The sequence below is a fragment of the Dipodomys spectabilis genome, unplaced genomic scaffold (genome assembly GCF_019054845.1).
Source record: "Dipodomys spectabilis isolate Male_0828 unplaced genomic scaffold, ASM1905484v1 ptg000087l, whole genome shotgun sequence".
NCBI lineage: Eukaryota > Metazoa > Chordata > Mammalia > Rodentia > Heteromyidae > Dipodomys > Dipodomys spectabilis.
This window is the reverse complement of record NW_024870764.1, coordinates 832,334-856,965: the sequence shown is the minus strand read 5'-3', so window position 1 is coordinate 856,965 and position 24,632 is coordinate 832,334. Positions and strand designations below refer to the sequence as shown.

Below are 24,632 nucleotides of genomic sequence, written 5' to 3'. Positions count from 1 at the left end.
TATGTTTACAGTTCAGTTTTTACATTAAAAAATTCCACACAGAAATGGAGGGACAAATGGCAAACAAATACAACAGTGGTACTCACTAGACACAGTATTGAAAATGAACTATATAAATTGTGGGTAGGGATGAAAGGGAAAAACTCAGAGTAAGGGAAGGGGTGACATTGTCCAAAAAGAAATGTACTCATTGCCTTGACTTATGTACGTGAAGCCCCTCTGTATATCACCTTTATAATAACAACATAAAAATTAAAAATTTTTCCCAAGGGTTGGCAATGTGGCTCAGTTGGTAGAGCACCAGTAAAGCATCAGGTACCGAGTTTGAGTCCTGGTCTCACAACAAAAAAAAGGAAAAGAAAAAATTCTAAACATTTTTTACGTTTTAAATAGTGAAGAAAAAAGTCAAAAGAATATTTTGTAACATGGGAAATTTAAGTTTTGTTGGAATAGAGCCAGTTAGAATATAGTAATGCTCCTTTGTTTAAAGTATCATCTGTGGCTGCCTTTGTACTGAAAATGTAGTGCTGAGTAGTTGTGAAAGAGACTGTACAACTCACGAAGCCTAACATATTTGCTATATGGTCACATATAATAAGTCTGCTAGTCCCTTTCCCTAACCAATAAGCCACCCTCCATGTAATCTCTTTGACTCTCTCTTTCCACATATCACATTCTGATCTTGCTGGCACTCATATCTCATAGTCTTTTCAATGACCATTCCTCCCACTGTCTGGAGCATTTCTACTGTCTGGAACATTCGTATTGCTTTTTATCTTGCTTTCCAATCTTTGCTCAAATGCTACCTAGCTCCAAGATAGACTTTACCCTTACCACCTTGACTTAAACTAATAACCCATGCTCCTTGCCTCACATTTCCTATCTTTCCACTGAGTTCCACATTTTTCTTTTTTTATGGCATGTAACCACCTTGTAATATCTTTTTAATGCCTATTGCTTATAACCTTATTATCTTGAATAAATGAAATTCCATATACTTGGAAGTTTGGACTGGGAAGATAGGTCAGTGGTAGGGTACTTGTCTAGCATGTATGAAGTCCTGGGTTTTACATAATGACATTGTAAAAAAGAAAAAGAAAAAAGGGAAAAGAAAAGCCGATCATGGTAACTGACTCATACATGTAATCCATGAGACAGAGATCAGGAGGATTGCAGTTCAAGGTTAGTCCAGGGAGGTCAGTGAGACTTCATTTTAATAAACAAGCCAGATATGGTAGTGCAGTCGAAGCTACCAGTGAGACCCTATGTGAAAATAACCTACAGCAAAAAGAGCTGGAAGCTTAAGTGGTAGAATTCAACCTTAGAACTGATAAAAAAAAAAATAATGTGATCTCAAAGGTCTAATATCCATTATATACAGGGAACTCAAGAAACTAATCCCTCCCAAATCTATCAAACCAATCAATAAATGGGCAAGGGGGCTATAGAGAGATTAACATGGCAAAGAAACACACAAGGAATTGTTCATCATCCCTGGACGTAAAGGAAATGCAAATAAAAACAACCCTGAGATACCACCTTACCCCAGTCAGAATGGCCTACATCTTAAATTCAGCCTCGCTGGGATGTGGAAAAAGAGGAACCCTACTGCATTGCTGGTGGGAATGTACATTAATACAACCACTTTGGAAAGCAGTCTGGAGGTACCAAAAGCTAAATATAAACCTCCCCTATGCCATACTACTCTTAGGCATCTACCCTGAGCAACAGGAACCAGGACACAAGGACACATGCACCATCATGTTCATTTCAGCCCTGTTCATAATAGCCAAGACATGCAAACAACCAGATGCCCCACTACAGATGAATGGATCCAAAAATTGTGGTACCTATATATAATGGACTATTATGCAGCCATTAGAAAGGACAAAATAATGGCATTCACAGGGAAATGGATGGAACTAGAACAAATGATATGTGGATGTTAAATCAAAATGTAAGGAGATATAACAAAGTAAACAGGACTCAAGAAACAAAGGACCTCCCCTCAATTTGTTATATCATTCCTAAATGACTCCATATGACCACATATATGGTGTGTGTGTGTGTATGCACATCTGAGGGAAGCTAGGAGGAGGGCAAAGAATCAGAGGGAAACAGGGGAAAATATTCAACAGAGGGGCCCATTAGTGCACTGGACATTGATGACGATGAACTAAGCAACTCAAGGGCAGCGATGGGAGGGAGGGAAGGAGAGGGAAGGAGGGAACAGCTAACTCTAAGCAAAAGGAAAGAAATGTACATATCACCTAACACAGAAGAAATAGTTGTATTGTCAAAGCTTATAAAATTCACAAACTTTATAGACCATGATAATAACAATTTGCCTGTGAAGGTTAAAATGTGTTTGTGACATTAACTAAGAATCATTATCCCCAAAAATGTGAAATTTATGTAATCACTTAATCTCAATAAAAATTATTTTAAAAATGTGTTGTCTCAATTATGACAGGGACCATAGCTCATACTTGTAATCCTAGCTACTTAGGAAGGTTTAGATTGGGAGTATTGTGGTTTGAGGACAGCCCAAATAAAAATTATCGGAGACCCTATCTCAACCAATCAAAAAAGCTGTGTGTAGGCTGGGCACCAGTGGCTGAGATCTGAGGATCACAGTTCGAAGCCAGCCTAGGCAGGAAATCTCTTGAGACTCTCATCTCTAATTAATCATGAAAAACCTTAAAGTGGAGCACTAACCTTGAGTGGAAAAGCTCTGGGACAGTGCTTAAGCTTGTGTATGGCACATACACAAAAAGTTGAATACATTGCTTGTGTTAGTCACACCAGCTATGTGAGAAGCATAAATACAAGGACTATAGTACTGTCTGGGAAAAAAAAAACTAAGATTCTATTAAAAATGTAACAAAACCTTGGGGTCAGTACCTCATGCCTGTAATGCTAGCTACTTAGGAGGCTAAGATCTGAGGATTGTGGTTCAAAGCCAGTCTACACAAGAAAATGGGTGAGGCTCTTATCTCTGATTAGCCACTAGAAAACTGGAAGTAACGCTGTGGCTTGAAGTGGTAGAGTGTGCTGGACCCAAGTGCAAAAGCTCAGAGACAGTGCCCAAGTCCTGAGTTCAAGCTCCATGCCTGACAAAAAAAAGTAACAGAAGCAAAAAGGGCTGGAGGTGTGCTCCAGTTGTAGAGTACGTGCCTAATAATCATAGGTACAATCTGAATTCTAAATAATGAAATTAACTATTGCCCTTCAGATGAGAAAGTTCCACTTATACATCTGTTCTTCAGCCTACTATTTCTTGTCTGTCTTCCATGTATTAGAGTGTTGGAAATCTAGGAATAAAACAGTCTGAGCTTACAGCCTCTTCGAAAAGATAAAATTCACAGATGAATAACTAATGAAAGGCACATAGAATGTGGTAGGTAAAAGGTGGAGTGCAAACTTAAGACAGCCAGTGCCAAAGCTTATGTTTTCTTACTACAGTCAGTTACTAATTAGTAAGGTATAAAAATATGTGTGTGTGTGTGTGTGTGTGTGCGCACGCGCGTGCGCGCGCACACACACACACACACACACACACATATTCGCGCGCACGCGCGCACGTGCTAGTTCTGGGGCTTGAACTCAGGGCCTGGATGCTGTTCCTGAGCTTTTGTGCTCAAGGCTAGCCTTTCACTACTTGATCTACAGCTCCACTTTTGGCTTTTTACTGGGTAATAGGAGATAAGAATCTCATGGATTTTCCTGCCAGGGCTGGCTTTAACCAAAATCCTTAGATTTCAGCCTCCTGAGCAGCTAGGATTACAGCCATGAGCCACTTGCACCAGGATTAGGTTCTTTTTTTTTTTTTTTTTTTTTTTTTTACTAGGTTGGGGGTCGGTTAGTTGCTGGGCTTAAAATCAGGGCCTCAGAGCTGTTTCTGGGCTATTCTTGCTTAAGGCTAGTGCTCTACCACTTTCGTGTTTTTTTTTTCCTGGTGGATACTTGAAGACAAGAGTCTCACACACTGTCCTACGTGGGCTTGCTCTGAAGTGTGATACTAAGACCTTAGCCTACTGAATAGCTAGGATTACAGGCATGAGCCACCAGTGCCTGGCTAGAAATAATGTTGTTGTTGTTGTTTTGTTTTTGTTTTTACTAGGCCTGGAACTTGAACTCAGGGCCTGGACACTGTCCCTGAGATTTTCTTGCTCAAGGCTATCACTCTACCACTTGAGTCACAGTGCCACTTCTGTCTTTTTCTGTGTATGTGGTACTGAGGAATTGAACCCAGGGCTTCATGTCTGCTAGGCAAACACTCTACCACTAAGCCACATTCCCAACCCTAGAAATAATGTTTTAAAACAGCAAAAATAATGGAAAATGCAGATACCACAGTAAGGACAATAATTCAATGTCTGAAACAAAATGATTAATAGTAATTATGAAAATGTGGGAAATATTTTACTTTTTAGAGAGGGAAATGCATATCACAAACTAATCTATAGTGCAATAAATGAAGATGTATATACTCAATACTATTTGAACATTTATACGGGGCAGGTACTTTATTTCATGCCACGACAAAGTCACAGAATCTTGGCTTTCAAGGGGACCGCGTACAAGGTCCAACAAGGAGACAATGTACACAGAAACAGGAAATGTGTCATTGTAGAGTCTAGATAAACAACTTCCTTTATATGTTACAGTGCTGTAATTAAGGTGAATAGTTAGCCAAATAAAAGTTTCTAATTAGCAAAGGAAGCATTCAGTTTTGTCAGATGAGTCTAGAACATGACATGACAGTAAGGAACCTCACAAAAAACACCTAGAACTACTATCTTAAGCACTGGCATTTTATATTCCCTTTTCTACAAAGAAAGTTAGAAGGCATATCCAACTCCAACCACTTGCAGCTCACATGCAGGAGACCTAAGGAGTAGAAGCTCAGTTGTTCCTTCACTTTTACCAGCAGAGCCACCAAATTACATTTGGACTAAAATGTAAAATGACATTATGAAAAACAAAACTACAAAGTCAATTTTTGTGTCTTTTCTGGAGGCAACTGCCCTTTCCATCTTATTCTTGTTTTTTTGTTGGTGCTAGGGCTTGAACTCTTGGCCTGGGCACTGTCCCTGAGCTTCTTTTTGTTTAAGGTCAGTGCTCTACCACTTTGGATGCAGCACTACTTCTGGCTTTTCTTTTCTTTTTTTTTGGGGGGGGGGGGGGCGGTCCGGTCATAGGGCCTGAACTCTGGACCTGGGCACTGTCCCTCAGCTCTTCAGCTCAAGGCTAGCGCTCTACCACTTGAGCCACAGCACCACTTCTGGCTTTTTTCTTTTTGCTTATGTGGTGCTGAGGAATCGAACCCAGGGCCTCATGCATACAAGGCAAGCACTCTACCACTGAGCCACCTTCCCAGCCCCTACTTCTGGCTTTTCTGGAGTAGTTTATTGGAGATAAGTGTCAGGTATTTTCCTGCCTGGGCCTGACTTTCAACTGTGATACTCAGATCTCAGCCTCCTTAGTAGCTAGGATTATAGGTTTAAGCCATTGTGGCCTGGCTTTCCATCTTATTTATTTTTTTTGGGGGGGGGGGGTTCGGTCGTGGGGCCTGAACTCTGGGCCTGGGCGCTGTCCCTCAGCTCTTCAGCTCAAGGCTAGCGCTCTACCACTGGAGCTACAGCGCCACTTCCGGCTTTTTTCTTTTTGCTTATGTGGTGCTGAGGAATTGAACCTAGGGCCTCATGCATGCAAGCCAAGCGCTCTACCACTGAGCCACCTTCCTAGCCCCTCCATCTTATTTATTTTTGTGTTACCTTCCAACTGTTGCTTCTGGGTGCCACCACAGCAACTATTTCTTCATTACTTGAATTCCTGTACCTCAGACGTCCCAGAAAGCTTTACTTATACCACAATATATAACAAATGTGCTTATGAGAGTGACTTGCAAAAGATAACCACCAGATTTTATCCATTCAAGTGCATCCCTACCAAAAATGGTCACTCAGTCCAAAAACAGAATAATCTATCATAACATCGAAATCATCTTGGATCTCAAGTGCATTTACAGTTAGTAGGTAAATAATACAATATCATAAACTGCATGCTTTATAGTTCTATCTAGCTTATTTCCATCCCAAATAGTATCATAGCTTGGTGTCAAGAGTTCAGTTAACTCATCAGCTCTGACAGTAAAAGACAGAGATTAACTACTGCTACAAATACATTTTTTTAAGACAGGCTGGCTTCAAATTCCTAGACTAAAGTGATCTTCTCATCTCAACTGCTTGAGTAGCTAGGCCTACAGGTAGTCAGCTATAGGTGTACACTACTGCACTTGGCAAACTATGAACAGAAAGAATAACCAGAATGGTCTAGAGGCAACACTCAAAAAAGTGATTTCCAGAAGTGGTTAGAATAACATTAGCACTCTAGGTATGGGTGGGAAGCCTCTTGAGTAATTTTTTGGCTAATGAAACACTTGTACTGGAAGGGTAAGTATGGCCAATCTGGTTTTAGCTCACTCTACCACTTTTCATGGAGACTTACCTGAATACAAGCTCCTGTCTTCAACTTGCACAGGGTGCAAACTAAGGCCCATCTGCTGGGTGGTATGTGGGATATCTTTATGATCGGTTCCATCCTTTCAGGACAAGCAATGCTGACCTACAAATAAAATACCACCATAAGACAGAAGAATTAAGCTTGGCATCAGTGACTCACTCCTGTAATCCGAACTTCTCAGGAGAATGAGATCTGAGGACTGTGGTTTGAAGCCAGGCTGGGCAGGAAAGTCCATTAGACTCTCACCTCTAAGAAACTAATCAGAAAGGCCCAGAAGTGGTGCTGTGGCTCAAGTGGTAGAGAGCTACCCTTGAGTAGAAGAAGGTCAGGGACAGCACCCAGGACCTGAATTTAAGCCCCAGGACCAGCGAAAAACCAACAACAAAAAAAACTAAGGCATTACAGAAGTTCCTTTCATAAGCCACAAATGCTGTTATACAGGAGGCTCAGAACATCACAACAGTGAGTGAGGTAAGCCCCCATCTTGCAAGGTTAGTATGGAACCAAGAATAAATAAAACATTATCTCTAACCATTTCTCAGTCTTTCAATTGTGTCCACAAATGCAAATGATTCACATATGGGATGAAAGGGTAAAAATGTACACTGAGCATGGTTATCAATGAATCAAAGACATTCATGTTTAATTAGGAATCAGAGAAGGCTAAGGAAAAGAATTCAAATTCACAAATCCTACAACATTTGTCATATGTTAGAGATGGTGCCATGTTCCTTGCTGATTCATTTTATCAGCAAAGGAGAAAAACTGTGCAGTGATATTTCTTTACATTTGGTTTATAAAGCCTAAAATTGCTGGAAAACAGCAGAAATTTTATGTAAGGAAGAATTTATAGCATATAAGTAGAAATAAAGATAACATATCAAAGCCAAATCTTTCAAACCACTAACTACTATTGGGTGACTCTACACCTTCAGCCAAAGTAGCTTCAAAGTGAAATTGGTTTTTAGGATAATGATAAAAAGGGATACTTTAAAAAAAGAGATGGACAAACTCTTTTCTGTATGAAAAATAGAGTTCACATAATTTTACAAATATAGGCACAACTATGAGAAACAAGTTAAAAAGTGAATAACCGTCAAAGATGGCCAAACTAGCACAAGTTCTACCTAGAATAGTTCAAAAGGTACTGGAAAGTGGGAACTAGGAGCCATAAGAAAATGCTTCTCTTTGAGAAAGTTTGCTGAATTTTTTTTGTAGGTCATAGGGCTTGAATTCAGGGCCTGGGCATGGTCTCTGAACTTTCTTGCTCAAGGTTTCCAGTTTTCTGGTGTTTATAATTGGAGATAAAAGAGTCTCAGACAGAACTAGAGGGAATCAGGGAAAAACATACAACAGCGGGACCCATCACCTGCACTGGACACTGACCAAAATGAACTAAGCAACTCAATGGCAGTGATGGGAGGGAGGGAACAAGTGGGAAAGAGGGAACAGCTGACACTATGCAAAACAAAAGAAATGTACATATCACCCAATGTGAAAGAAATAACTGTAATGCAAACCATATTGCAAAGCTCATAGAACTCATAAACGTTATAGACCATGATAGACAATTTGCTCCATGAAAGTTAGAATGTGTTTGTGACTTTAACTAAGCATCACTATCCCACAATACTGTGAAATTTGGGAAATTATGTAACCACTTAATCACAATAAAAATTTGAAAAAAAAAAAAAAAAAAAGAGTCTCATGGACTTTCCTACCTGGGCCAGCCTTGAACTGCTATCCTCAGATCTCAGCCTCCTAAGTAGGATTATAGGCATGAGCCCCTGGTGCCCTGTTTGTATTTCACTTTTTTAAAATAATGAATTTGTTTTATTATTATTATAAAGGTGATGTAAAGAGGGATTACATGAGTCAGGTAATGAGTACATTTCCTTTCATACAGTATCTTCTGTTCCCTCATTATCTCCCAATCTCTCCCTCCTATCTCTACCCACCAGTTGTGTAATTCACTTTCTTCCTTGTCCAGTGAGCTCAACTGATGCATTTTTTTCACCCTTTTCTCCTTGAGTTCTCCCTCCCACCCCCCTGAAGATAAACACTTGATTATACCATACATAAAGAAGACGGAACCATCAAAAAATAAAATTAAAAAAGAGATTTCTTATTTCTGTATCTTGGAGTTTTTTTTTCTCTCTCTAATTTTATAAATATGAAGAGGCATGCAGACATTTTGCCTTTTTATCTCCTAAGAATATTCTCTTTTGATTAGTTTGGAAGTATCTACAATCCTGTATAACAGCATATCCCAGTGTCTTCTGCATTTAATTTCTACATATCGGAAAGAACGTGCATGGTTTTTCTCTCTGAGCTAGGCTTACCTAACAACATTATTTGATCTAGTTTCAGCCATTTCCCTGTAGATGACATTATTTTATTCTTTCAGATGGCTGAGTAAATTTCCATTGTGTATAGATAGGTACCACATTTTTTGATAAACATGTCTATTGTGAGGCATATGGGTTGTTTGCATATCTTGGCTATTGTTAATAGTGTGGCAATGAACATGGATGTTCAGGTGTCCTTAGTATATGCTGGCTCATGATGTTCAGGGTAGATATCTAATAGTGGTTATGGCTGGGCCACAAGGAAAGTCTATGTTTATAAACAGACTTTTGGGGGACTTCCAGACTGCTGTCCAGAGTGGGTGTACTAGTTTATGTTCCTACTTACAGTGTTATAAGGTTCCTTTGTCCCCACATCCCTGCCAGCATTTGTCATTCAAACTCACAATGTTGGCTAATCTGGGGTGAGATAGAATCTCAGAGTAGTTTTGATTTGCATTTCCTTTATGACTAGAGATGTTGAGCATTTCCTCATATGTTTCTTTGCCATTCTTACCTCTTCTTCTGAGAAGTCTCTCCTTAGCTCCCTTGCCCATTTAAGTGTTTAGTTTATTAGGTTTGAGAGGGATTAGTTTCTTGAATTCTTTATATATATTGGATATAAGACCTTTGACTGATGTATTGCTGGTAAATATATTTTCCCAGTCTGTTGGCTTTGTTTATAGTTTACTAACTATGTCCTTGGCTATGCAGAAACTTTTATTTTGATGGAGTACCCCTTGTCAAGTCTCTTTCCTATCTGTTGTGCCCCTAGGACTCTTTTCAAGAAGTTTCTACCTATACTTGTAAGTTCTAATGTTTGTCCAACTCTCTCTTGTAGCAGTTAAAAAACATTTCAGGTCTGATGTTGAGGTCTTTGATCCACTCTAATTGATATCTTTGCATGGTGATAAAAGGGATGGACTTTTTATTTCTCTGCATATGTATGCCCAGTTTTCCCAACACCAACTATTAAAGAGTATTTTTTCACTGCATGTTTTTGGTTCTCTTATCAAATATCAGATAACTGTAAGGGTATGGCCTTATTTCTGGGCCTTTTAATCTATTCCATTGATCTTTGGGTCTATTTTACTTTTGTTGCCAGTCCTGAGGCTTGAATTCAGGGCCTGGGAAATGTCCCTGAGCTTCTTTTTGCTCAAGGATAGAACTCTACCACATGAGCTAAGCACCACTTCCGGCTTGTTCTGTTTAAGTGGAACTGAGGTTTCGAACCCAGGGCTTCATCAATGGTAGGCAAGTACTCTACTAGTAAGCCACACTCCCAGCCAATCACAATGGAACTTCTGGGATACAGCAAAAGCACTGCTGAGAGTTCATAGCTGTAAGCCCACACATAAAGAAAACAGAAACAGCTCAAGTAAATAACCTCATGAGGCAACAAAAAGTGCTAGAGAAAGATCACACCAAGTCCAAAACTACTAGATGGAGAAAAGATAGCAAAGATTGGGGCAGAAATCAATGACATAGAGAATAAAAAAACTACACATAAAATCAATGAAACAAAAAGCTGGTTTTTTGAAAAAAAACAAAATTGAAGGAGCACTAGCAAGACTGATGAAAAAAAAGAGATTCAAATCAATAAAACCAGAGATGCCACAGGAAACAAACATTACAACAAACATCCAAGAAATCCAAATGATTATGAAGGACTACTTTCAGAACCTATACTCAAAAGAAGGAAAACCTAGCAGAAATGGACAAATTTCTAGAGACATACAAACAGCTTAAGCTGAACCAAGAAGATATAAACCAGTTAAACAAGCCGATAACACATGATATTTAAGAGGTAATCAGAAGTCTTCTAACAAGGTAAAGCCCGGGCCCAGATGGATTCACTGGTGAATTCTAATAAGACTTTTAAAGGTGAACTAATACCAGTATTTCTCAAACTTTTCCATGAAGAAAACAGAGGAAGCAATTTCAGAGTCAAAACCATATAAGGATCCAACAAAAAATAGAACTATAGACCAATTTCTTTGACGAACACAGATGTAAAACACTTCAATAAATACTAGCCAACAGAATCCAGAAACAAGTAAAAAAAAGTCATACATTATGAGCAAGTAGTCTTCATCCCACAGATGCAAGGCTTGTAATTGGCCATATCAACAGAGACAGAGACAAGAACCACATGATCACCTACCTCAATAGATATAGCAAAAGTCTTCGACAGAATGCAACGCTCATTCATGTTAAAAAAAAACTCTGGAGAAGGTACAAATAGAAGGAACATTCCTTAAAACAACAAAGGCTATTTATGACAGACCAACATCCAACACCACATAGAAAGGTGAAAAACTAAAACCATTTCCTTAAAATCAGGAACAAAGTAAGGATGTCCATTCTCTACACTCAAGATAAAGGAGATTCACAGAGAAAAAGAAAAAAATTAAACTATTCCTATTTGCAGATGACATGATCTTAAACCTAAAGAACTCAAAGACTTCATTCCCAAGCTCCTAGAACTAACCAACAACTTTAGCAAAGTAGTAGTGTACCAAATTAACCTACAAAAATCAGGAGCATTTCTGTATGCCAACAATGTACAAGCAGAAAGAGAAATCCTGAAAACAAGTCCATTTGCAATAGCCTCAAATAAATAAATAAAATACTTAGGAATAAACCTAACCAAAGTTGTAAAAGATCTTTATAGTGAAAACTATAAAAATCTGAACCAATCAGAAGATACTAGGGAATGGAAAGACATTTCATGTTCATTTTTTTGTATTGCAAGCATAGGTCCAAAAAGTTTATTTTAATGCACATTTTCACTATCACTTATTGCTTTCAAATAAAACATGGCCTCTGCCATGTTTTTTCCATTTTAATTAAAATAAAGAAAAGCTCCATCAAGAAATCACATTCTATGAAACCATCATATTAATAAAATGCTTACCAAGTATTACACTCAACCTGTAAAAATACTATAAAGAGAAATATGGTATATAAGAGCTTTTTTTTTTTTTTTTTACATTATCACACCCCTAGGTCTATTCCTTCAAAACTGCAGTTGATACTATTATAAGCAATCATGGGGATGGATAACAAAGTAGACACTTACACCCTCCTAGAATTAGAATTAATAATTCCCACTGCATGCCCACAGAAAGCAACAGTGCTTGCATTTTCAGCTAGAGACTTTATGAAAATATATTCTTTGCCACTATACCTCTTAACCTAACAGTTGACCAAAGTCTTTCCTTATTAAATGAATCCTGATCGTGATTTATGAGATGTTTCTAGTGTATTTATTTCTGTGGCCTCTATGTGCTGTATAACTTGATTATATTCCAATTAAAGTACAAAGCAATAAAAGGAACACTGTTCCTTATGTTCATGAGGCTTGAGCTTGTTGACACAAGGTTTATAAGACAGTGTGCTACCTGATATGACTTTCTCAATAATCTTTCTTTTTGTTTTTTGTCAGTCATGGGGGCTTAACTCTGGACCTGGGCGCCGTCCCTCAGCTCTTCAGCTCAAGGCTAGAGCCCTACCACTTGAGCCACAGCGCCACTTCTGGCTTTTTTCTGCTTACGTGGTGCTAAGGAATCGAACCCAGGGCCTCATGCATGTGAAGAAAGCACTCTGTAACTGAGCCAACTTCTCAGCCCCTTTCTCAATAATCTTAACACCATATAAACACATGTATAATACCACTTGGATTACCTAAAAGAGTTAGCTTAATTTGGAAAGCTTTACATACATAGACAATTCCTGAATTAATACTACCTAGTAATCTACTTGAGTTGTTATACTGACCATTTGTTGATGAATATTTAGATTAATTTGAAAGCTTCTAAGAAAGACAGTTACCTTGTAATTCTATTTGATCTACTATGGGGACATAAGAATTGTGGTAGTCTGAGTATTCTAAAATTACATTCTCAAGAATTTCCAAGAATTTCCCTCTCCTTGAGGGAGTGAATTTTCCAGAGACAATGATACACACATTATTTTACTTGCCTATGACAGTCACTGCTACTGCTGCCACAAATTGCTGTTTTGCTCCACATCAAGATGTGGCCATGTACTCTTGACACAGTACTTCAGTTACAAATTTTAAGGAATGAAGTATTTCACCAACTTATGCTGAGTATAGGCAATTCTGGGAAAGTTTGCATCTTAGACTAATCTAATTTAGGTAAGTGAATATAAAACACTCCCCTGGACTACTTGCTAGTAAAGACTTGCAGTAAAGGATATTGATTTGAGAGTGTGCAGAACAGACACTGAAGTGGAAATTTACCAGCAATCTACTTTAATGATGATTTTTGAGAACTTCCGAAATATTCTCAATATTTACAGAATTGATTTAGCAAGTAAGAGGAAACTTTCTATGAAGAAAAAATTCCATTAGAACATTTGAGTACCCTATTTTTTCATGGATCTCTCTACCAGTATCTATATTGAAAACCTCAGAAAACTACTCTTGCCTCATGAATTTATGAATGATGCTATTTAATTAACAGTGCAACTTTCTTTTGCTTCTAGGTTTGTTTTTCTCTTGAAAGAAAGTAGATACAACTTATACATCATGTTTCATGAGGTCTGTGCCAAACTCTCTCTCTATACACACACACACACACACACACACACACACACACACATATACACATATATGTATATATATAGTAAAATATTGTACATTGGGGTTACAGTTACATGAGTAGGGTAATGAGTATATTTCATAGTGAGCATTGTTACCTCCTCCTTTGTTTCCCCCCCTACCATCACTTCCCTCCCTACCTCCCCAACACCTCCTGCCCCCCCCCGACATTTTGAAGTTTGTTTTCAACATAGTGTTCTGTACATCTCATTGTCATAATGGGTCAACCTGCACCCCCATTTAAGCATTCTGCAATATCCTTGTCCTCCTCAAATTACAAAAATATATATACAAGATGCAGAACACCAGCATCAAATCCAGTGAAAACAGGACTTTTACCGTGGGGTGAGAACAAACAAAAGAAACAAAAGAATCACATATTACATTGTAAGTACATTAAAAACATTAGCAAGAAAGAAAAAAACACTTGTGTCCCTGTCTTGGGGTATATTTTGCTTAATATTATCTCATGTGGTCATATGTACATAGCCTTTGACCTTCTCTGCTTGTGCTAGACATGTACTAGTCATTGCAAACAAGGAAAACCATGGGACCTATGTTTCTTAGGGCCTGGCTTACTTCACTTAATGTATTTTTTTCCTAGTCTTTCCATTTCTTAACAAATGAGGCAATGTCATTCTTTCTGGTGGAGGCATAGACTTCCATTGTATATCCATTCATCTACTGAGGAGCATCGGTGTTGGTTCCGTATCTTAGCTATGGTAAATAATGCTGCAATAAACATGGTTGTGCTGGTAGCCTTGATATAACCTCGCTTGATTGTTTGGGTAAATGCCGAAAAGTAGGATTGCTGAGCCTTTTGATGAACCTCCATACTGCTTTCCACAGTGGTTGAACAAGTTTACACTCCCACCAACAATGCAGTACGGTTCTGTTTTGGCCACATCTCCTCCAGTACCTGTTATTACCAGATTTCATGATTATAGCCTTTCTAACGGGGGTAAGTGTAATCTCAACGTTGTCTTGAGCATTTCTTCATATGTCTATTGGTCATTCTCATTTCCTCTTCAGAGAAGTCTCTCTTTAAGTCTTTAGCCCATTTATTAATCAAGCATTTGTTTTTTGAGGATTTGTTGTTGGATTTAGTTTTCTGAGTTCTAAGTATGTTTTAGATATGAGATCCTTGTCCATTGTATGGCTACTGAAGATCCTCTCCCAATCCGTGGGTGCCGCGGACCGGCTCTGTCGGGACGATGGAGGACACCTAGTGGAGGAACTGGAATAGATGGGGAGATGGCAAACAGACAACTCACACACAAGAGGAGTAGATGCTGAGTGCGATTTAAGGTAGAGGATAACAAGCTTTTATAGCAAGAGTCTCCATGAGAAAGGGCAAAAGGTTACACAATCTTGTTGTAAGGCTTTGTTCTTGGGTGGTCACCAGCTGGTCGCCTGATCTTGTTTTTTGGATGACGAGCTATGACGATAGGAACTTGTTTTTGGCTTTATCTCTATTTTTAAGAAATACAATGGTTTTTGATGTTTATCACCAATTAACCATTAACCAGAGCATATGGGCAAGATGTTGAACAGAAAGGCATGAACTCTAGTACTTCATAGTTACTTTTGTTTAGTTTTGTACTTTACACGTTTTAAATCTTTTCTAAGCAATTGTGCTTAGAGGGTCCCCAATTTGTGGCCAAAAATCATGATATTCAGTATACTTAGTTAAATCTGGCCATATATCAAATTTAAGCTCATAGTGTCTTTTTTGTAACCCTTTTACATAATCGTTTACTCTTTTTTATAGAGGCCTTAACTGTCTCATAAGATCTTTCTTATTCCTTCTTCAATAGTAAGCACCAAGGAGACCTAGATTTAGCAAGTCTCTCAGTAAATGAAAGAGAGTAATAGGAAGTTCTTTTTCCTAAGTAGTTTTTCCAGCGATTGCCACCCTTATTATACACACCTGTAACAGGCTATGGATCTGGGGGAAGTCTCTGGGGTCCTCTAGATAATGGAGGATCCCACCATTTTCCTCTGATAAGCCATTGCCACCTTTTATCTACCAACCTTTTTAGGAATCTTATTTAGCTTTTGGTCTAAATATCCCTCTACATCTTTCTTATCTACAGGATAGCTATATGAATCTATTGTATATGTTTTAGGATTAAAGGAAAGTCTCCAGTAGCCATACACTCTTTGTTCTAGCCGTGCCTACAGCTTCTTGTAAATCTCTTACAAACAATTCCTTCTGCTGAAGTGACATCATGAAACCTCCAATACTTTTATATTTACTTATGACTTGTCTACTAGCCTCCACAAGAGGGGCTTTCAGGGTAGCATTTAACTCTGGTGAGTTAGTCATATTCTTAAGACACTCATCAGATGTTGGAGTCGTCAACACTTTTAAGAAAGAGCCTTGAATAAGGGAACGTTGAGCATGAGTAAGTACAATGAGCAGCAGGAACAGTAAAAGATTAATAGGCACTCCTATACAGTGAAGAAAAGAAAAACAGGAACAGAAACACATCTTTCCCAGGGGCTTGCCAGCCTTTCCAGGAGTTAGGCCTCTTTGAAGCCCCATTCTCAGATCTGAAAGCAGGTTTCCCATGCTAAGCAGACTCCACCGGAGTAGGCATGGCATTTGCCCCTTTTTTATTTTTTAGATGTGCCAGAGAAATTTTTTCTCATATAGAGGAGATGGAGCGGAAGACTAGTTTGAAGAGGACTGGAAAGACAACAAGAATACATATAACAATTAGTATTATGACTCCAAATGTATCCAAATAGTGCCACCAATTTAAAGGATTAAGACTTTTTAATCCTTTCTGTAAGTCTTCTGCCAAAGATTTATTCCCACGGTTTTCAAATGAGCTTAACTAAGGGCTGAGATGTCTTTTTGTAGTTGTCCTATATCATGAGTTAAGCTATTGTCCTTTTAGATTTTTTGTAAATGTACTTTGGTAGCTTCCCAATCTAAGCTCTCATTATAAGGCAATGGGGAAACACAAATATATTTAAATGGCTGATGACATCTAGTTGTCAGCTGGGTTTTTAGATTATTGACTTTAGTCCTTAACTTTAAGACTACTTTCTCCAAAGCCTCTAGTTTGCTTTCTAATTTTTGATCAATAATTTGTTGTTCTGTTAATGCTAGAGAAACATTCTTATTTAACTCATCGACAAAATACGCCGAGCCTTTTTACATAATTTCTTGATCTGTCCCCACGTAGGTTGTGTTGCGTTTTTTGTTGAATTATCTTGTGGTGGTGATAGAGAGAGAGTCTTTATCTTTTGTTCCAGTACTTTCTCCTGATGTATTTTCATTTTTTTCCTGGCTCTTTTTTGGGCCCGAGAAAGGCCTGATGAGTTTGTTTGGGACCCAAATGGGGGATTTTGCATCCTATGGAAAAACACAAGCATAGCCTCTCCCAGATGTTAACAGGATGTCTGGCCCACGCCAGGTTCCAGTGAGTAGATCTTTTCATTTTACTAAAGGAAAAGTTGTAGTTTTCTCCATGCCCCAATGTCTCATCATCGGGGTTATTCCTTGCTCATCAACATTGAAATGATTAAGACCAGTAAAGCATGGTTAAGAGTGTAATGGAGGGAGTATTGCTTTCCTCCTCCTTGTCTAATTCTTGTCAATTGATTTTTTAAGGTCTGATGAGCCCGTTTTATGACTGCTTGGCCTTGTGGATTATACGGAATCCCTGTTTTGTGCATGATTTTCCATTGTGCACAAAATTGAGCAAAAGCTTTAGAGGTGTATGCTGGTCCATTGTCTATTTTTATTTCCTTAGGAATTCCTAGGTCCACAAAGGCTTTAACCAAATGTTGAATAACATCTTTTACAGCCTCTCCAGAATGGGCTGTAGCAACCATAGCATGAGAATAAGTATCTATAGTAACATGGACAAAGGAGAGTTTCCCAAATTTTGTTACATGGGTAACATCCATTTGTCACAAAATTCTAGGCTTTAAGCCTCTAGGATTAACTCCCATTTTTTGTGGATGAAAAACTTCTGGGCATGCCTCACATTCCCTAATAATTTGTCTTGCCTGTTCTCGGGACACTTGAAACATCTTTTTTAAGGCATTAGCATTTTGATGATGTAGTCTATGACTTTTCTGAGCCTTTTTTAAAGCTGACATTACATGACTTCCCTTAGTTAATAAGTCTGCAAACTTGTTCCCTAGAGACAAAGGTCCAGGGAGATTACTATGCCCCCTGATGTGTCCCACAAATACCTTTGTCTTTTTTTGTTGTAATAGCTGTTGTAATTTTATTGTAAAAAAGTAATCCTGTAAGTCTATTATTATTATATATCTACCCTGTGGGACTGTAACAGGAGAGGGTAGACCTGGTTGAGGGGCTCCCATGTCATGCATGGTCTCATTAATTGTCCTTAGGTATTGTAATAATCTCCATTTTCCTGACTTCTTTTTTGTTACAAAAATTGGAGTATTTTATGGACTGGTAGTCTTTTCTATTTTTCCTTGACTCAATTGTTCTTGAACTAAGTCCTGTATGGCTTGAATCTTTTTTTGAGTTAGGGGCCACTTATTAATCCATACAGGATCATCATTTTTTCATATTATTTTGTCAGCATAAAGCTGTTTTTCAGTGGCCCCTATGAAAAATTTTGCTCTTTTGATGAGGAGTCTATTTGTCCTATTTGTATCTTCATGTCTTGCATGATGTCTCTGCCCCATAAAGAAAAGGGCAAGCTGGGGATAACATAAGGTTTGAAGTGGCCTTGCTGCCCTGCCCTTCACATACCCATTTGAGTCTCCGAGCTGACTGAGCTACATTAGAAGCCATCCCTAGTCCAATTAAGGAAGAAGTCTCCTGCACTGGCCAGGCCGTAGGCCAATCTTTTCCAGCTATACAGGATCTGTCAGCCCCTGTGTCTAAGAGTCCTGTCATTTTTTTTGCATTGACTTTAATGGCCTTGTAAGGCCTTTTATCTGTAATTTCCTGAACCCAGGCTACAGTATCTGTGGTGCCAAACCCTCCTTTTCTGTTTTGAGTCAGTGTGGGATTAGGCAACTTTAGATATGAAAGTAAAAGTATTTGGGCTATCCTCTGCCCTTTATGAACTTGAATAGTCTCTTTTAGAGACCTCATCATGATCTTTATAGTGGTAGGACTGTCTGAGTCTATTACTCCTTGTAAAGCCTCAAAATTCTTTTTATAGTTTGAACTCCGGCCTATGATTAGGTCCATTACTCCCGAAGGGAGTTTCCCTTTTATGTTTGTCTCTATCAGTACAACCCCATTATCTCGGGTTATGATATGATCTTGAGTGGCAGCCAAGTCCAATCCAGCACTCCCTGGAGTGGCTCTAGGCAAGTCATGAATAGTTTGCTTTAGTTTCTCTCTTCGGGAGGGGCTGAGAGGTTGCCCCTCTGTCTCTTTTTTGTTTCCTCTTGAAGAGGAGTTCCGTCCATCTTTATGGAACTTAGATTTACATTCATTTTTCCAATGGTTCCCTTTTTGACACCGAGGACATAAGCCTGGTGCTTTTCCTGATCCCTTCTGTTGCTTTTGAGCTTTATACTCCTTTTGAAGGTAATCTGGTTTGCCACAATTATGACATACTCTTTGTCCAGGATCAAATCCTGAGCCTCTGGTTACCTTTTTCACATATGTTTGAAAAGGCGTTTCTTTCACGGCAGCAGCATACGCAAGTCCCTGTGTCATAGGGACTGATGCTGAGCCATGAGCTTGGTAGAACTTTTTTATCCCTCGTCCTACCTTTTTCCAATCTTGTAGAGAAAGGCTTCCTTCCTCCGGGAACCAAGGATTAAGTTTATAATACAAAATCATAAAATTCTCCCACTGCTGCTGTGGAGGCTTTAATGCCTCGTGCTTTTAGCATATGTTTTAAAATAGAGACAACCATATCCTTATTCTTAGAAGATGAACTCCCCATGATTCACTCGTTATCTTTCCCAGCCGCAGCTGAGGGGACTGCAGCACCCCAACGAGTATTAGACTAACTATTCCAGGTGAAAAGAAAAGAGAAAGATATTTACCTCCCAAGGTTCCTTGACTGAAGAGACTCCTTCGAGTCCCACATTGGGCGCCACCTGCCGCGGACCGGCTCTGTTGGGACAACGCGTGGGCTTTCTATTGATCTTGCTAGCTATGTCCTTTGCCATGCAGAAGCTCTGCAACTTCATGCAATCCCATTTGTCCAACCTTTCTTTGATTTGTTGTGCTTCTGGGTCTCTATTAAGAAAATTTGGGCCCGTGCCAAGGTGACCTAGGGTTTCTACTATTCCATCCTGTAATGTTTTCAGAGTGTCTGCTTTGACTCCGAGGTCTTCAATCCATTTGGAGTTGATTATGGTGAAGAGTAATATATACAGATCTAGTTTTAGTTTTCTACAAGTGTTTAACCAATTTTGCCTGGAAAATTCACTGAAAAGGCTGTTTTTCTTCCATTCTATTTCTTTAGCTCCCTTGTCAAAGATTAGATGGCTATAGGTCTGTGGGTTCATTTCTGGGCCTTCAGTAGTATTCCACTGGTCCTCAGGTCTGTTGTTACGGCAGTACCAAGCTGTTTTGATTACTATGGCTTTGTAATACAGTTTGAAATTTGGAATTGATATTCCTCCAGTACTGTTATTTCTATTAAGGACTGTTTTTGCTATTTGGGGTCTTTTATTGTTCCATATGAATTTTTAGATTGTTTCTTCTATTTCATTGAAGAATGATGTTGGGATATTGATAGGTATCACATTGAATTTGTAGATAGCCGTTGGCAGTATTGCCATTTTCACAATGTTAATCCTCCCAACCTAGGAGCATGGGAGCTTTGTCCACTTGCTTAGTTCTGCTTTAATTTCCTTTTTCAGGTTTTTAAAGTTTTTGTCATAGAGATCCTTCACCACTTTTGTTAACTCCTAAGTATTTTATTTTTTGTGGGGCTATTACAAAAGGAATTGCTTTCCTAATTTCAGCTGTGCTCTTCTCATTATTCGCATACAGGAAAGCCACTGATTTCTGAGGGTTAATATTATACCCTGCTACTTTGCCAAAGTTTCTGATCAGCTCAAGTAACTTGGGAGTGGACTCCATGGGTTCTTTAAATACAAGATCATGTCATCTGCAAAGAGGGAGAGTTTTACTTCATCTATCCCTATTTGGATCCCCTTTCTGTCTGCATCTTGTCTTGTTGCCCTAGATAGGCATTCTAATATTATGTTAAAGAGGCTGGAGAGAGTAGATATCCTTGTCTTGCTCATGAATTTAGAGGAAATGGCTTTAACTTTTCACCATTGAGTATGATGCTGGCTGTAGGTTTGTCAAATATAGCCTTTTATATTGAAGAATGTTCAATGGATTCCTAGTTTTTTCATAGCTTCTATCATAAAGGGGTATTGGATCTTGTCAAATGATTTTTTCTCTATCTATTGATATAATCATGTGGTTCTTATCCTTGCTCTTGTTGATGTGATGTATTATATTGTATTGCGTATATTGAACCAGCTTTGCATCCCTGAAATGAATCCTGTTTTATCGTGTTATATGATTTTTGTGATGAGTTGTTGAAGTCAATTGGCCAAGATTTTGTTGAGAAGTTTTGTATCGATATTCATCAAAGAAATGGGCCTATAGTTCTCTTTCTTTGATGAGTCTCTGCCTGGTTTTGGGTTGAGGGTTATGCTGGCTTCATAAAAAAGTGTGGTACCAAGTTCAAGCCTCATGACCGACAAAAAAAAAAAAAAAAGGTATAGTGAAGTGTGGTAGTGAATTTTTGCTTTCAATGTCATTGAAGAGTTGGAGGAGTATTGGTGTGAGTTCTTCTTTGGATGCCTTGTAGCTGTAAATCTATCCAGTCCTGAGCTTTTCTTGGGTGGGAGGTCTTTTATTGCTGCTTCTATTTCGATGTTCGCTATGGGTCTTTAAAATTGGTTTAAATCATCTTTGCTTAGTTTGGGCATGTCAATATTTGCTAGAAATTTGCCCATATCTTTTAGATTCTCAAACTAATTAGCATAAAGGTTTGAGAAGTATCCCCTTATTATATTCTGAATCGTGGCTGTTTCTGCAGTGATGTTTCCATTCTCATCTATTTGTGTGTGTTCTTTTTTTTTCTCCTAAGATTTGCTAAGGGTCTGTCAATTTTATTAATTTATTCGAAGAATCATCTCTGTTTTGTTCTTTCTATAGTTTTTTTGGACTCTAATTCATTTAATTAGGATTTAATTCTAATTATTTGTTCCATCTACTGGATTAGTGTTTAGCTTGTTTTTCTTTTTCAAGGAGCTTTAGATGCCTCATTAAATTGTTAGTTGTTAAGTCTAGTTGATCTATGCAGGTGTTAAGATCTGAGGTTTCTCTGCTGAGTTTTTGCTGGGTTGATCTATCTAGTGGGGATAGTGGTGTAGTAAGTCCCCAACAATTAATGTCTTTGGATCTAGGTGAGATTTGAGGGAAAGTATTGTTTCTTGGGTAAATTTGGATGCTCCATTATTTGGTGAGTAGATATTTAGAACTGTAATATCCTCCTGAAGAAGAGATCCCATAATTAGTATGTAGTAACTTTCTTTATCAGTTCTCATTGATTTTAACTTGAAGTCTATTTTATCAGCTATTAGGATTGCAACTCCTGACTTTTGCTTGATAGATTTTATTCTATTTTCAGAATGTTTATTTTTGTGGGCAATGTTTGTCTGTTGAAGACAGTAGATCGAATGATCTTGCCTTTTGATCCAACTGGACAATCTATGTCGCTTAATTGGAGAGTTAAGATCATTAATATTGAGGGTTAGGACTGAGAGGTGTTTGTCCCTACCTTTTTATCCATTTTTTGGGGGGGAGAAAGCTGTGCCTTAGCTGTTCTTGTTGTGATTACATATTTCTCTGTTTGTGGACTGCTTCATTGCCTATATTCTGTTCTTGTTGGTTTTCTATATGTAGAACATCTTTGAGGATTTTTTGTAGAGCTGGTTTAGTAGCAATATATTAATTCAGATTTTCCTTGCTGTGGAAGATTTTTATTTGTCCTTCTGCTATGAATGAAAGCTTAGCTGGGTAGATTATTCCTGGTTGGTAGTTATTTGAATTTAGGGCGGGACATATATCTTTCCAGGCCATCCTTGCTTTTATAGTGTCTGCTGAGAAGTCTGAGGTAATTCTGATTGGGTTACCTTTATATGTGATTGTTCTCTTCTCCCTGGAAGCTTTATGAATTCTTGCCTTTAGTGGCTATTGATCTTGTATGGATTGTAATGTGGCGGTGGGATGACCTGTTCTGGTCTGGTCTATTTGGAGTTCTAAAAGCTTTTCGTATCTGGATGGGCTTGTACTTTTGTATATTTGGGAATTTCTCTGCTAAGATTCTACTGAATATATTTCCTAATCCATTGGCTTCCCTTTCCAGGCCTTCTTGTATACCTATAATTCTCAAATTAGGCTTTCTGAATGCATCCTGTATTTCCTGCAGTGATCTGTCATGCTTCTTAGTTTTGTTATGAATAATTGTGTGCTCTTTCACTATGAAGACTAAACTGTCTTCAGCCTCTGATGTTCTCTCTTCGGCCTCTTCCATTCTACTTTCAAGGCTTTTTACTTTGGTGTTTATCACCTTTCCTTCTTGCTGGTCTTTCTTAATGATGGCCAGCTCTTTATTAAAATTTTCTTTTAAGTCTTAAATATATTGCCTTATCTACTGGAGTTGGTTTTCGGACTTCTCTTTCCACTCTTTTATCTGTGTTCCTATCTTCTTATTAGATTCTTTCTCCCTCTGCTGGAGTTCCTTTATCTTTTATTTGTGAAGTCATCTATTAACTTCTAGTTGGCCTCATCCTGTTCTCTGACAACCCTATGCAGGGCATCCAATTTTTCATTCAGCTGGTTTACCAGCCATGCTTTTAATCTATCTTGAGCATTATCCTCTAGGTCATTCTGGGACTGCTCTGTAGCTTGTTTATGTGAAAATGGTGTTGGGGTTTGTTGATTGGCCATATTTCTTGTGTTTCTGCGGTTAGTTCTACCCATTTGGAAACAAGAACCACACTTGTACAACAGTAGGACAGTCTTTTAGGACCAGAGCCAACCCAGTATCGTGTAGATGTATAGATCTTAGGGTTTCAGAGTTACGGGTAGGTGTTTTCCTATTTAGCTCTCTTTTTATTTTTCTTGGAGAGGGATATTGTGGCTTCAGGGTTGAGATTACGTATAGTTGTAACTTTTGAGACAATCTGGGTTTGCCTGATAGGTAGTCTGCTCCTTAGAGTTAACACGATGTGCCTCTTGTACTCAAAATAGTCAAATGGAACCAATTTTGTAGTCAAATATAGAACTAGCTGTAAGTTGGGTCAGATACAAACTTTTAGGGATCAATGGGCTAGAGCAGATGGAGAAGTGAAGGGTTAGGATTGGAGAGATATGAGTTTAATTTCAGAAGAGAACTTGGGCATAATGATGGTAGAGGGGTAAGAACAGCTTAGGGGAGGGGTATATGTAGGAGGAGAATAAAGACCTTGTTACCGAGTGTAAGAAGTGGAATAGAATTCGAAGAAAGGTTATGTAGGGAGTAGCTTAGAGATCTAGGTGAGGATAAGAAAGAGAAGTTATATGTAAGTGTATTTTGGAGACTTGCTGAGATTAGAAAAAGATTGTTCAGATATTATTGGAAAGTCGCTTAATCTGTTAACACCTGTAATTATTGTTTACACACACAGAAGGAGGCCTTACTTTGTGTACAGAACTAGACAGGGTAGCTCTGATGGAGTAGTAGTAAATGTGGAGAGAAAGGAGAAGGGGAGAGTGAGAGAAAAAGAAAGAAGAAAAAGACTTACAAATTAGGAAATAATAATAATGGAAAATAAAAACTAAGTGGAATAGCAAATCCTAAATCACAATACACATAAATAACACATAGAAATAAAAACAAACAACAAACGATCAGACATAAAACAGCAAAACAAAAACAATAAAAAACTAAAGAATGTATTTTTCAGGTTCTTTGGGGGAGCTTTAGTCTCCCCATAGTCCTCAGAGCCGATTCTTGATAGAACCTTGTATGCCTTGCAGTAGTCCACTTTCCTTGTGGCTTGGTTGGGAGCAGATGGCCTTTTGATGGGGGAGGGTACCTGCTATCTAAAGTCCCACTCTCAGGCCTGGTGGCAGGGAGTTTTGGGGGTTTCAG

General features: G+C 38.4%; 1 protein-coding gene across 1 annotated transcript in view; it reads right to left on the bottom strand.

Annotated features, from left to right (window-relative positions):
• The window catches only part of LOC122111735 (protein Jade-3-like), a 63,514-nt gene that overhangs the window by 11,478 nt on the left and 27,404 nt on the right, over positions 1 to 24,632 (bottom strand). The window contains exon 7 of the mRNA XM_042684470.1: positions 6,514 to 6,630. Within this exon, the coding sequence (XP_042540404.1) occupies positions 6,514 to 6,630 (117 nt within the window). The remainder of the gene's footprint in view (positions 1 to 6,513; positions 6,631 to 24,632) is intronic.